Source organism: Sinohyriopsis cumingii, chromosome 13 (assembly GCF_028554795.1).
Source record: "Sinohyriopsis cumingii isolate HCF-2022 chromosome 13, ASM2855479v2, whole genome shotgun sequence".
NCBI lineage: Eukaryota > Metazoa > Mollusca > Bivalvia > Unionida > Unionidae > Sinohyriopsis > Sinohyriopsis cumingii.
In genome coordinates, this window is record NC_142973.1 from 7,507,853 (window position 1) to 7,522,636 (window position 14,784).

The 14,784-nt window shown below is 33.5% G+C and overlaps 1 protein-coding gene across 1 annotated transcript in view; it reads left to right on the forward strand.

Moving 5' to 3' along the window:
- Positions 1–1,280: 1,280 nt before the first annotated feature.
- LOC149784908 (uncharacterized) overlaps positions 1,281–14,784 on the forward strand; it is a 67,651-nt gene continuing 54,147 nt past the window's right edge. Inside the window, exons 1-4 of the mRNA XM_089931264.1 lie at positions 1,281–1,303; positions 2,283–2,417; positions 9,420–9,562; positions 13,355–13,477. Of these exons, the coding sequence (XP_089787390.1) occupies positions 1,281–1,303; positions 2,283–2,417; positions 9,420–9,562; positions 13,355–13,477 (424 nt within the window). The remainder of the gene's footprint in view (positions 1,304–2,282; positions 2,418–9,419; positions 9,563–13,354; positions 13,478–14,784) is intronic.

The window sequence follows — 14,784 nt, forward strand, 5'->3', positions numbered from 1 at the left end:
TAAGAAGATACAATTAATGATATTGATACATTTTGCTTTGGTCTTCACTTGCTTACTAGAATGAATGCTCATAACCAATTAATTGTGTTCTCATACATCTTTTTCTATTCTTATCTTCAATACTATCCCTTTCCCAAATGAATGTCACTGTATGAAAAACATAAGGTATAGATACACTTCTAAGTCATGGTATTATACAGGACAAATGGACCTTTCTGACATATCAGTCAACTTTAGTTAGCAGCTCCTTATCTGACAGTGATTATTTTCCTGTTTTAAACCAGAATTCTTCTGGCCTGAATCAGATTTGTCTCAATTTTATTTATGTTTTCTATCAATTTTGTCCTTGTTTTCTATCAGTTTTCTATCAATTTTGTCTATGTTTTCTATCAGACTGATTAAAATCAGATCTCTACAGTCCTCTGTAGAGGTCTGGCTGACACTGATTAAAGTTCACGTTTTGGTGATCTTTTGAATTCCCAGTTAACTTTTTTCAATAGCCTATCAGATAATACATTACAAATTTGTGTTAGGAAGAGTTATCATCACTTTAAATATGTTTAAATGAGAATGGCTAGACCACAGATTCAGTGGAAACTTAGTTGGTCATAAGAAAATTGAATGTTTTAAACTGTGCATTTTGTTTTGCCAGAAGGATATGAAATACTCCAATTGCAGCAGGAACAGTTTGGAAGTACATTTCCAAAGGAATGATTACAACTGAATTTTAGCATGACAAGTAGATGTGCCAACAAGTAGATGTGTCAAATATTGTTTAAAGTTGGGCATGTTGTGTTGTTTAAAGTTGGGCAAGTTTTTATTTTTTACCACTTGGACCCCCTTATCAGGGCACTGCCTCTTGAAACCCTGCTGGGGGAGGACCTCTAAACCCTCTCTCTTATGACTTTCAGGTTCATTTACAAGCACTGTAAATCACATCTGATCTTGATCTATTTCCCCAAATCCAATGGGAGGGCTACAACTGAGGTCTTTTATGAGTAGTTAGGTAAGGGGCCATCCATTTAGTACTTACTCCTCCCCCCTCCCTTGTACACATGCATACTTTTTTACACCCACCCACCTGCATATGTATGCTTGATGCCCCCTCCCCAATTCTATAGAATGGCCTATATTTAATCCATGCAGAAATGATCAAGGATTAATAATATTAACATGTTTAATAAAACAGTCCACCAACGTTGAATGTCTGGCTGCATCAAAGAAATAAGCTGCGTAACTTTAAAATGTTTGTCTTGTGTCTGCTAAAATTCAAAAGCTGAATGGACCAAGTTGAACAGGTTAAGTATTAGACTAATTATTATCGAGATTTCACCCCTCCCCCCAATTCCTATGTGTATGTACATTATCAGTGGACCCCCCCCCATATGCAAGAGTATGTATTTGGGTAACCCCCTCCCCCCTCCATGCATATTTACTTAATGGACGGCCCCTAATGTTTCAGAATGTGGGACAGTATGTGGGAATATTTTCTACTTACAGATTAAGATATAGGAATATATCATAATTTGAGCAGAAACACCTTGAAAACTAATTCAGTATTTTCTGAAATTTGAGTTATCTGACATGCAATTGAAGATATAAGTCTATAAATTTTGATAGCATAAAAACATTCTTTTGTCTAGGAGAGTGGGAACTGGCTTAAAACAAAATGTCAGAGAGTCTTAGATCTGTTTGTTAAGGCATACATGAAGACTTGTGTGAGGACTGTGATACAATATGGATAAAACTGTCTTTTTCTCTTTTTGTTTGCCAAATAAGGGTTCCCTGAAAGCCTTTTGTCTGATCTGCATGCATTGGCATGGATTATATCCTTCTTCATGATTTTGTGACTTGTTAACATGAACGCTAAGCATTGTTCATGTTGTCATTGCCATAGACCAGTAAATCTGTCCTGACAATGTAATTATTAATCCGACATTTGTTATCAGGACATAAATATATACCTTGACTTTGGCGAAAGTGCTGGAGCAATTTCGCATATGTATCACTTGAACATCATATTCATAGGTACAGGCATAAATAGTAATCCGTTTTCTATTTATTCATTACTAATTTGACACCAAAATCACAATTTTATTTACTTTCTGCAAGCTTTATATTTCCCCCTCGATAGGCAATATATGACTCATTTTTGTGTGTGATTATTTCATCTAGTGAAGAGCCAATCAAATTCTGGATGCATCTTACCTTGGATGTTGATGTCATTTGAAACTATAAACAAAGTCATGTTTTGCTTCCACTTGCTTCTTTTTATCATTCAGATTTACAGAGGTCTCACTTTTTGAGATTTTACAAACTACAAATATTGAGGAGAGAGCCATTGTGGCTCATTGGTTAGGATGTTGTGCTCTTGACCAGAACAGTGCAGTTTTGAATCCTAAAATCAGACCAGCCTGGTCAGCTTCTTTACTCCAATTGCCTTGACACCAAATAACCTATTTCTGTTGCTGTACCTTAAAGCACTAAACAAAACAAAAATTGAAAAAAGCGAAAGTTTTTTCATAAATGGACATTATGTTTAACTTGATAAAGTCTGCACATTTTTTTTGCACTGAATTGAAAGACAACAGGGGAGTGTCACTCATGCTTTAAAGTATTAGCATTACAGGATGCATATGGTCTTGGAAAACCCATTTATTTGATGCCTGGTCTTCAAAAACTCTTGAAAAATAGAAAAAGTGCCAAAAGCTCTTGAAAAGATCATAAATTTTTATTGACAGCTCCTTAAAGCCCATGAATTTTGCTAATATTTGATATAACACTTGTAAGTATTTCATTTTAGCACTATTAATCACAGACCAGAAGAGCTTATGGGATGGCCAGTTGTCTCTATGTCCTTTAGCACAAGTTTCTTATCACCACTCCTGATAAACTACTTGGAGGATTACAATGAGACTTTATACACATGTTCATCCCATGGACCAATTGGTTCTAAATGAAAATAATGTTGCCAAATATATCCATTATAACTACCATTGCAGCCATCTTCAAAATCTTATAATCACTACTCCTTCGTGATGGAAAGTCATAATTGCATGGGGCTTGCAGCAGAAGACTTTTTATGATCATGTCTAGCTGGTTCTGAATGAAAGTTGACATGAACAGAAAATCTAATCAGTATGGCTTTTCACCAGAATCCTTCTTTTGGTGTCTAATTGGTTGTGAAAAATATTGTTCTGATCAGATATATACCTAGGTAGGAAGTCATGATGATGTTGAATTTTCACCAGAAGACTTATGAATTTTCTGGTCAGTGATAGAAAATGATGCAGCTCTGGCATACAGTATAACCATCATGGTGGCTGTCTTTACAATTTTGTTACTGTATCTTCTTTCAAACAGAAAGTTATATTGACCTAGGGGTTTTGCCTGATGATAAATTGTGATATCTAGTTGGTCCTGAATGAAAATGGTGCCAGTCTAATCACAGATATGACCACCATGGCGTGATCTCAGCAATACTCCTACCTGGAAAGTCATATTGATGTAGGAGATTTACTATAAGTCTTAATTGCAGAGTCTACCAATAATTAGTATTCCAGAATTCATGGGCATATCTATGTAGGGTTTCACCAAAAGATTTCTTGTGATTCCTAATTGGTCCTAAAGGAAGTGGTGCCCCACAGACATCAAATGTGGATGCCAAAATGAACATATTAAAAATCTTGTCACTAATTCTCCTTGATGGATGATTTTAGTCGCATTGGATTTTCACCTGAAGTCTTATTATACCTAGTTTGTCCTAAATGAAAACAGTGCCAATTGTACAGCCAATATGGCTTTTATTTTATTACACATTATATTATTTTTGGATACTCTCAGTATTTTTCTTTGTCTTAAGGTCTGATTTTGATACATATTTACTCAAAGCAGTTTTGATGTTACTATTGGTAAACAAGTCAGTGCAAATGGTGGATGAAGTGCAGTGAATGTCAACTTCATGGTCTGCTTTATTGATGGGGAAAATGTAGGTTCAGTCACAAATGGATCACAGATCCCAAATTTATGAATCAGAAAGTTCAAAGGGGATAAATCCATGATAATGTGTAATAAGTTGATTGATTTTGTGAAAAGTAGAAGAATGTGCCATTTTCCGTGCATTTAAGAAGTAAAGATTCACAGAATTTTAATGTACACTTGGGACTCCTTTGACAGTTGGTGAAGATTTCATTTTTAAAACCGATTCTGATAAAAAAGGGTGTCAGTCAGATGCGGATTTTCCTCCAGCTACTGATGCAGTCTGTCAGATCAAAACCTATGTCATGGTCAGATCTCACTCCCTGCAGTCCTAGTTAAAGTTCACAATGAAATGGCATAAACCACAAGGCAACTACCATTCCGTCAAACTGTCTTGCAAATATATTGCAAGAAGAGACCCAGGAATTAAATAATCTGGATAGAAAATCAAATGGTGTGGTAGAATCCCAGAAGTACAATTTAGAGATTTAGAGATGTAGCATAGCTTGAACAATAGAATAAGCTTGCAGGTCCAACTGCCTAGTTGTCTCTGGACAGTAACTATATACATCTTGTCACATATTGTTGTTCTGGAAGTACTGGTTAGTGTTCTGTTGCATGCACTGATGGTGAGAGTGATGCTCTTCATCAGTGTGAGATATCATCAAAATTCACATGACATAGTTACAGTTATTCAGTGATCAATTGTGCATTATTCATTAATTAATATTAATTAGATATGAACAAACACATGCAAGTACATGGGTGTCAGACATCTCAGTGTTCCTGCATAATTCCCTAAGGATAATATAGCAATGCAATTACCAGCTAAAATAACTAATGGGCACCTTTCAAAGATTATTATTTTGATATGCAAATTAATGACTTTATAGACAAAATTGTAACATTATGGAACCGATTTCTCACCATTACTATACTCAATTTTTCTATGTGATAATTGATCTGTAGTTTTTGCTAGCAAGATCATGAAAACTCTACCTGTATGTTACTCAATTTCTTTTGCAAGCTTCTACAAGTTTGCTAGCTCCCACCTAGCCTGCTAGCTAAAGCTGGATCATTGCAAGCTTTAAAGTGAGCTTCCTACTAGCCATCACAGGCTCACACAAACTTGTTTTGGGATCGCATTTATATAAGGGGATGAGAAGAATTGAATTTTCCTACTCTGTTTAAGTTTTCTAAAAAATTTACAAGAAGAAAGAAAATTTCTTTTAAAAAAAACAAACATAGAAGATAACAATTAATAAATTGATTCTATAAAAGAAAGTATTATAAGAGCAACAATAATTTTGATGATGTTTATCATTATTATTAGTATTGTTGTTTTTGTAAAGGATTAGTCACTTGTCTGTTCAGTTAAAGCAGTACATATATGCATGTGAAATGAATGAAGTTTTTATGAGCATGCTTTGTCATTGTCATCATTTTTGTTACTGTTGTTTTTGTAAGTGATTCTAATGCCAATTTTCCAACATAATCATTTTCTAGTTGTTGTTATTATTATTAATATCATTATTATTATTATTTTTATTATTGATGATGGTGGTGCTAAGGCATACATAGAAAGCAAAAGAAGATTCTGTATTAGTAAAACTAATGCAAATTCTCTAAAACACCAGTTGTTTTGTCAGTTTGAGAATTTCTTGTGAAAAATTTACAAGCGTTTTATTTTTAAAAAATTAAACTTTTTGAATAGGTTCAGTAATGCTAATTTTTACATTAATATATAATTAATAATTATAATGTTAAAAAACAATAATTAATCTTGATTTTATTCATTATTATTAGTATTAGTATTGTTGTGGTTGTTGTTGTTAAGGATGGACCCGTTGCCTATTGTAGCAGAACATATATGAAAACAAAATGTTTTTGTAAGAGTTATTTAAATACCAATTATCTGTCATCATCATCATTGTTTCTACTACAGCTGTTGTTGAGGATTGGTCCCTTGACCAGATATAGGCAAAGAAAGTTTGGAAAGAGTAATCTGGTAATGCTAATGCAATTATTTAAATTAACAGTATAGTTATTAACAAAATAAGCGACACCAACACATAAAATCTGTGACCAGTTTAAATAAGGTGACATCATAACTTGAATAGGTCTGAGGAATTCTAGCAACCCACTTCAATGCATAAACATCATGGAAAAATGGTTTATTAAAAGATACAGTGGTCCCATGAACGATCCTCCTGACCAGCAGCCACCCACTCTTTATGGCCAGAATCCCTTGGCACTGACAAGTTTGTGTTCAAAAGCACCCTTCAAGAAAGGCCACCTCTCTAACATGACCAGCGGCCAACATACTAGTGCACATATGTAAAAATTTACCCCTCACAAGCGGCCACATTTATTATTAATATATGTGCAGAACCAATATTTAATTACTGTAAGGTAAGTAATCTGATTATCTTTCCCAATGTCAGTATCCGGATGTCAGGTTTTCGTTACTGAAATAAGTGTTGGCTAAAGTACATATACCACTATGGTTATTGTTATATCATTAAAGCCAACATTTGCTTGATATGGGGTCAGTAATGTTTTGATAGAGCTTTGGGCTTCACACAGCGGATTTTATTTTTTATTGACAATTACGACTGGAAGTAATTGTCAAGACCATAACATGGTCAGATAAAAATGAAGTCACCAATGTTTTGATAGAGCTTTGGGCTTCACACATCGGATTTTATTTTTGAATTGACGATTACAACTGGATGTCATTGTCAAGATCATAACATGGTCAGATAGAAATGGAATCAGCAATGTTTTAATAGTGCTTTGGTCACACAGCGAATTTTTTGTATTTTGTATTGACGATTATGGCCAATGTAATTTTCAAGATCATAGCATAGTCATATAGGCTAAAAATTGATTTTGTGGATTAATACATACACACAGAAACAATTAACTTTGAACAAAACAGGGTACCAGACCAAGACATAAAAATCATGTGACAGTACATGTATCACTTCCTTTATAAAATGGTTTTTCGTGTACAAAAATGTCATCTGCAAAAATAAATTGCAGTACTGTACAATTAGCAACATAGAAATAAATCGTTACAAACTTTAACATGTCATCACGTAAATGAAGAAATAATACTTTAGAAGAAAAAGTAAGTTATTTGACTTGACGACATTGAGGAGAGTTCACTTTCCAAAAGATTTTATGTTGAGAAGACTCAAATAAACAAGATCATAAAAGATAAGGAAAATATTCTCTAGCAGTAGGAAAATGGAGTAAATGGGAAGAGAATAATTTTAACTCATTTGGGCCCAGAGTTTTTTGTTGTTTTTGCCTGAAATGTGCGTAGGAAAGACATTTGGGGGGCTATTTCTGAATACATCATAATACATCGGCTTTCAACAGATTTTCCATGAGACTAAAGACTAGTTGTATTAGAAACATCATTTTCCATTGGTTATTTTGCTTGCGCATGCATGAGCAGAAGGGTAAAAATTGGAGTTCTTTTTTTTTTTTTTTTTGCTTAATGGACCCATCATTTTCGTATGGAGACCGCAGTTTATTCCAAATGCCCACCTTATCCTAGTTTTTGCAAAGAATCATCTGTCTGTGTGCAGTTAAGACCGGTATGTCTTAGTTCTGAGGCCAAAAGTTCTAAAATCCAGACACAAAATCGCATTCCGACCTCGAGCAAATTTTGGGTGAAGAAAAGAATGGGTAAAAAAAAGTGAGGTTTTTCCCTCTGTATTTTGTAGTGCAACTAGAACTTCCAGATTATTTGGTGTCATTTTGTAGCTATATCTGTCTGCTATTTTTAAATACCACCCACGTTGGTGTATCTTAAATGACCTTGATGCTGCAGAGCTTGGAAGTAGGGTACAGCCTCATCACACCTACAGACGGGATCGGGGCCGAATTGGTTAAATACGAAACAACATATTTACCAAGATTTAAATAACGTTTTTCATTGGCTTTGCAATGTGCATGCCAACAATATCCCACTTACATTTCATGCTTAATTTTAAGAACTATTAATTTATGTTACTTGAAATAACATATACATACATGTCTCACAAATATAGTCCCCCTCTGGAAAGGCCACTTGTCTTATAAGACCACTTTCCCAGTGCAGAAAGGGTGGCTGTATATGGGGGGACCACTGTATATAAAACGGGGTCATTATGATCCATATATTTCTATACAAAAATATAACAGTAGAACATGTATGTAGAAAGAGAGATAAGTTGTTTATTTTCCTTTAAATTTGTATAATTTATTAAGTATAAATTTATAAATTAATGAAGATTATAAATAATAATAGATTTAGAACTTTTTAGATAGGTTTGCCTGTAAGCAAATTGTGAACCCAATGTATATATTTTTCTTAAATATATTCCATTTCAGAATTAATGTTGAATTACGTCTCTTTGAACAGTTTTGTACAATGTTTTCAGTATAGTTATAATTCATAAAATTAAATTTACAATAACAAAAAAAATAATATTACTGAAAATTGTTTAATATTATGGTAAATAAATATTTGTAAAAAGTAACTATAGAAAGTAACAAACATTTTTAAGTTGTACACCACTTTTGTTTTTATATTATTGTCTGTTTTGTGCAGATAAAGAAATTATAAAAGTTCAGTTCCCAGTTTAATGGGTTAGGCAAATTTCCTTATATATAAAGCGCTAGGGAAATAATACATAACCAGATATTACCAAATTACTAAATAGTATTCATAATATTGTATAATTTATACATATTTAAAGCTAAATTAAACATGTTATCTCTATTTTTTGTTAAAATAACAGTAACACTCCCATGTTGTTTTATTAGTTTATTGTGAAAGTAACTTTATTGTAGCCTTATTATGTCCATAGATTTAAAAAGCTTTCCTCAATATTAAGTTTGAGAAAATCTCACAAAGTGAGAACTCACTAAATCTGAAGGATACTAAGAATTTAGCACTAGCAGAATGTATGAGTTTGTTGACAGTCTCAAATCACTTGATGTCAACACCAACCATTATTCTGTAAGAGGATGATTGGCTATCTGCTAGAGGGAAGAGCCAGAGTGGAGAATCTTAAGTCTTAAACCATCAGTCAGGGGCTCATGGAAATAAAGCTCATAGAAAGTTAGTAAAACTACCATTTTTAGTCTCAACCATAGTGATGGATGAAAAAAAAAGGACTACTTTTTATGCTTGTGCTGTGAGTGTGATGTTCAAGTGACATGTGAAATTACCCCTAACACTTTGTGAGCCAGATTGGGTCTATCTCCCTACATGCCCATCTCTGTCCCATTAACGTCTATCAGAATAATATTAATTGGACAGAATTATCTTTCTGCTGCTGCTACAGTAGCCCAGCAGCAAGTTTAATACACATTTCACATTTTACATTTCTTGTAATTAATGAAAATTTTCCATGATCAATATTTCTTTGAATTTATTGCAGGACAACATTGCCCAAAAAGCTTCCCCCTAATAGCGACACTGAGAAGGATGAATGGTTTGAAGAGCTTGAGGAGAGTCATAACTTACAGTTGTGGTCTAGTGTCACCAGCACTATTAGTGTGTGTGCCAACAATCCTCAAAATGGTATAGATCTGACAAGTACCCAAAAACTTAAATATATTGATTGTTTGTAACAATTTAATACAGCTGATATGGTAATAAGGACTGTTAATCACTCATCTCTATGACAATTTGTACAGTAACTTTCTGTTTGTTGCTGTACACTCTACTGGTTAAAGTTTACACTCTACTGGTTAAAGTTACACATGCAGGATTTACATATGATAAATCTGTTGGATCTGGAGTATTAAATAACATGTTTGAAGTTGAGTGCAGATTTTAAGGTGAATTGTTTCATCACATTGGAAAATTTAAAAATTGATTGAATCTCTCTATCAGGAATTGGCAACCGTTAGAAATGATGTGGCAAGTCTGTTCATTTGTAGAGTGATGCATGTCAAGTCGTATTCATCCTTTTAATTTAATAATTGTTGTTTGTACATACAATACTGAACTACAACTCATACCACATGCCTTCCAAAATGTTTATGGTGCCACTATTGGCACATGTGCCATTATCAGGATGCCAACACCTGCTTTAAGTAGTTATGCTAGATACATTCATGCATTACCTCCTTCACATTTTTATATATGCAGTGTTGCACCAAAAGTACTGGATTGTGTGTTTCCCACAACTTTTTTTCCTATGTCCCCCATATATTTACCCTAATCACCACTTGGGCATGATTTTTGTTATGAAAAAATAAAAAATCACACCTGTTACGTTTCTCCAGTGCATGTCCATCAATGTGTATGCAGAAGCTAACGATGGCCAAGATCACTAAAGGTGATGAAAACCATATGATGGCAATTAATATCCATTTTATAACAACCTATTTGGCAATCAAGACTTTCAAGGTTTGAGTAGACCTCTGATTCGTAATGTAAACATAATGTATTTTGAAGGTTAAATGAATACCTGTGGTGATGAAGATTGTATTTACAGGTTGAATTATTGACAAAAGGAGTTAAATTTATGCAGCTGCCCAATTTTTCACTTAATCAATGAATTAATTATTTGAAAAGTAATTCAGAAACATCAGAATTACTATAATAAATACTGGTAGATAATAAGTGAACATTAAAGTTAGATGAGAGTAAGATCCAGAACAGGCAATTCCATGGTACAGCTCATTTCAGGTGAACCAGATATTCAAACATGGTAATATTTATACAAGTGACTTGAGCATTTGATAAAACAATTTTTAAAGTAATGCAAATTTCAAAGGAAAAATGGTAGACGAGGTGGCAAAACTTAAATAAGATTATCTACATGTTTGTATTGTCTGTTGTGTGTGTGTGTGTGTGTGTGTATGTGTGTTTGGACTTTTAACATAGCATTAAAAATTTGAGTCTGATTGCTATGATGTCTGCAGTGTGGCAGTTTATAGTAATGTCAAACATTGAGGCATCATGTTGCAGACATGTAACATCATGTCCCAGCCAGTCACATTATCCTGACACCAGGCTAACCAGTCCTAATACTAACTTGATAATGCTGAGTGCCAAGCAAGGGAGCTGCTAGTACAATTTTTAGAAGTAGTTGGTATGACTTGACCAGGGTTTGAACTCCCAAACCCCTGCATCTGTGCCTTTTAAACTTTTTTCTTCCATTTAAGGTTCAGTGTTGTTGGAGTTATTACCCTTTTTGTATCATTATCAAATTTACATCTCCCTTGTAGCTGATTCTTGTAACAGTATAGTAAAGGAACCAGTCAGCATATTTTGAAACAGTTTGGTGTGTGTTGTCCATACGTGCCAACCATTACGCTTTTGTCATAATCATTACAGTTTTTTCACCAAGTTGCATCTTACAGTCAACTGTATATGGATTATGCTTCTCCAGCACATTGAAAAATAAAAATAAAACAATAAAAAGTTGTTTGTCATTTATATTATCATCTCTTTAATTCTGCTCATCATGAAAATATGAGAATATTCTAAACAAGACTGCTGCATAAGAATAGTGTAAGAGCTACATTTGTCCATCAGAGATCTATGTGTACTTTCTCAATTTTCTATTTATATCAACTGTATATGACCCATTTCCAAGATAACAGACAGGTTTCTTTAATTTGAAACATTGGTTTGCAGATTTGTTATATATGAGACCAGTCTGTATTTTTAAAGACAATGGCACCAGATATTTATTTATTTTAAGGTTTAATTTTGGATGAAAATTCTTGGAGTAGATGGGTCTTTCTAAACTTAAAAACTTATCAAATCAGTAAAAAAGACAAATCGACACTGCTTTGCAAATTTGTAAAGAAGAATATGAGAGTTATGCAATACATGACTTAGATTAAGCTCTTCATCAAGAATTTGTTGACTTTATAATCTTCACTAGAAGCTAGATATGTAGATTAGTTTAAGTGACAATTGAATATGAATAATTTTTCAGTATGGCTTGTGATTATATTTTGGTTTTAATCCACATGGATTTTGCTCATTATTGCCAAGTATTTTGACCTGCAAATCCAGGTTATTTTTTTAAAAAAATGTTCATTTTTCATACTGTGTACTGTAATTATGTTATGGAATATATTAACTATGATGCCATAGCCTCAGCAAAATAGGGGTGATAATATTAGTATTAGTAATACATAGATTACACTGTTGTTGCTCCGATTATGCCTTTTTGCCACTTATATTAGCAAAACTTATGTCTATACCTCTCCCAGGGTTGCCATGTATGGTTGTCTCGGCTGTGACTTAGATTTGCCATTTATGTTTATTTGTCTTTCCCATCAACTCCATTTTTAGGTAGAATTATGGCCTTTGACAATTAACTTCACATCTTCACATGGGATGTTGTTTATAACTAATGTTAAATAATTATTCAGAATATTCTGATTCAGTTTGGTATGAACATTATCTCAGAGACCTCGATGTGCTTTTTACATGTTTTGTCACAGCCACATCATCTTAGATTGAGTTATGGACCATGACAATTTACTTCACATTTGATGATGCATGTAACTGGCATAGCTCAAGAACAAGTCAACATGTTCTGATGCAGTTTGGTACAAACATTATCACATAAGCCTTTATTGGTTTAGTCTCGTGTACAGTTTGGATAGTGTTATATTCCTTATCAAGAATATTTTTGTCTTCACACAGAAATCTTGAATGTTGCATGCAATCAGCATTCCTCAAGAACCATTTAGAATATTGTAACTGAATGATAGGAATATTGTCTCTCAGTCATAGATATGCCTTTTATAGGTTTTGTCTGATCTCATCTATATTGACAAGATTTGTTCATAATATTTATGATTATCACTTTTGGATGACTTTCACTTAGGGTAATAAAGAAACCTTTTGATTCTGAGTAACTTTAGTTCAAGACCTTAAACTTGTCCAGGTCATTGAGACCCATTGATTAATAATCTCCAGAATCAACCATGCCCTACTAGTACCAGCATATAGTCCTATACTGTTCATGGTACTCTTGTTGTTAAAAGATTAATTACGGATTAAAACAGACATAGACTATGGATATTTCTTGACAGTATCTGAGACAAGTTCCATAAAATACCAGGTTCAGGGTCAGATTTTTGTATTGCACTTTTTATGTTGACATGTTAATTTAAACACATAAGAAAATATTTTTGTTTTAAAAAATTTGTTATGTTGGAGTTTTGCAAGAATAGATGAAATGTTTTAAATACTCTATTCTTTTCAGCCAGTAGTACATCAGTCCCTTCAAGAGACTTTTGTTTGAAAATCTTTTAAGTTGAAGGAATGAAGCATATTACACAAGTGGAAATGTAGAATTTGATTTAGATGATTTTACTAAATCTTTGCTTATTTTAGAGGAAAATCAGAGGATTTGTGCCACAGTTCTTCCATATGTGTTCAGATTGTTGCAGCAGTACACAGATTTCAGGGTTGTCCGACCAATCCTGTCTCTTACTTGTTTGACTGTAGCCAACAATGGTAAGTGAATTACTTAGATTTGAAATTCCTAATGAACAGACTTAAATTTATACATCAGCACAGCATTAATGGCATCATATCATTCCATCACAAATCCATAACAGCAAAACTAAGTATCATTAAGTAATAAAATTATCTGAATTTAATTATTATTCAACATCACCCATTACTTTGTATTCACAGTCTTACAAATAAGCATAGGGTTTTCACCAGGAGATTAATTATGATATGTAGTTGGTTCTGAATGAAAATGGCACCGATTTCTGACTTCCAATATGTCTGCCATAATAAACATAATCATAATGATGTCACTAGTTCTTCTGAATGGATGGTCATATCAATATGGGATTTTCATCATCAGACTTCTCATGCTGTCCAGTTTGTCCTAAATGATAATGGTGCTATATTACATCCAATATGGTTGCTTCAGTGACTAATTTAAAAATCAAATTGCTCAAGAATATCAAACATGGATTCAGCACTCCCAGTTAAAAATAAGAAATATTCTTGTCTGAAATTCATAGAAATTCTTTACTAGTAGAGCATCAGTCCCTTCAGGATTGAACTCTTGTATGTCAGTAATTGTATAAGCACATCATCATTGATACCAACCTTAAATTATAAACTGAAAAGCCTGAAATGTTTCCAACCAAAATAACATTGATGTTTTTTTCACATGTTTTGACAATGACAGTGAGAGAATTTTGTTTCTGTGTGCTTGTGTGAAATAAAGAGTCAGAAGATGCAATTATGAAAGAATGCATATGTCTTGGTTTGGGACTTTCTGTGCTTGTGTGAAATAAAGAAAGAAGATGCAATTATGAAAGAACGCATGTGTCTTGGTTTGGGACTTGATGTGCTGTGTGAAATAAAGAAAGTAAGAAGATGCAATTATGAAAGAACGCATGTGTCTGTGTTTGGGACTTTCTGTGCTTGTGTGAAATAAAGAAAGAAGATGTAATTATGAAAGAACGCATGTGTCTTGGTTTGGGACTTGATGTGCTGTGTGAAATAAAGAAAGTAAGAAGATGCAATTATGAAAGAACGCATGTGTCTGTGTTTGGGATTTTCAGTTCTGATGCTTAAATATGAAGATAATGGTCCTAATTAGACATACTTGACAAGCTCACTGACCTGGCTGACTCACTGTCAAGAAGGGGCCTAACCCTTCACACCAAATGGTATGTCTATCCATATTCTAACATCAGATGGAACACATCCAATGATAGACCTTTCTGTGACAAGGTGTAATCATAAACTGCCCAACTAAATCATCTCCCCAGTTATGAACCCAAATGTCTAGTACC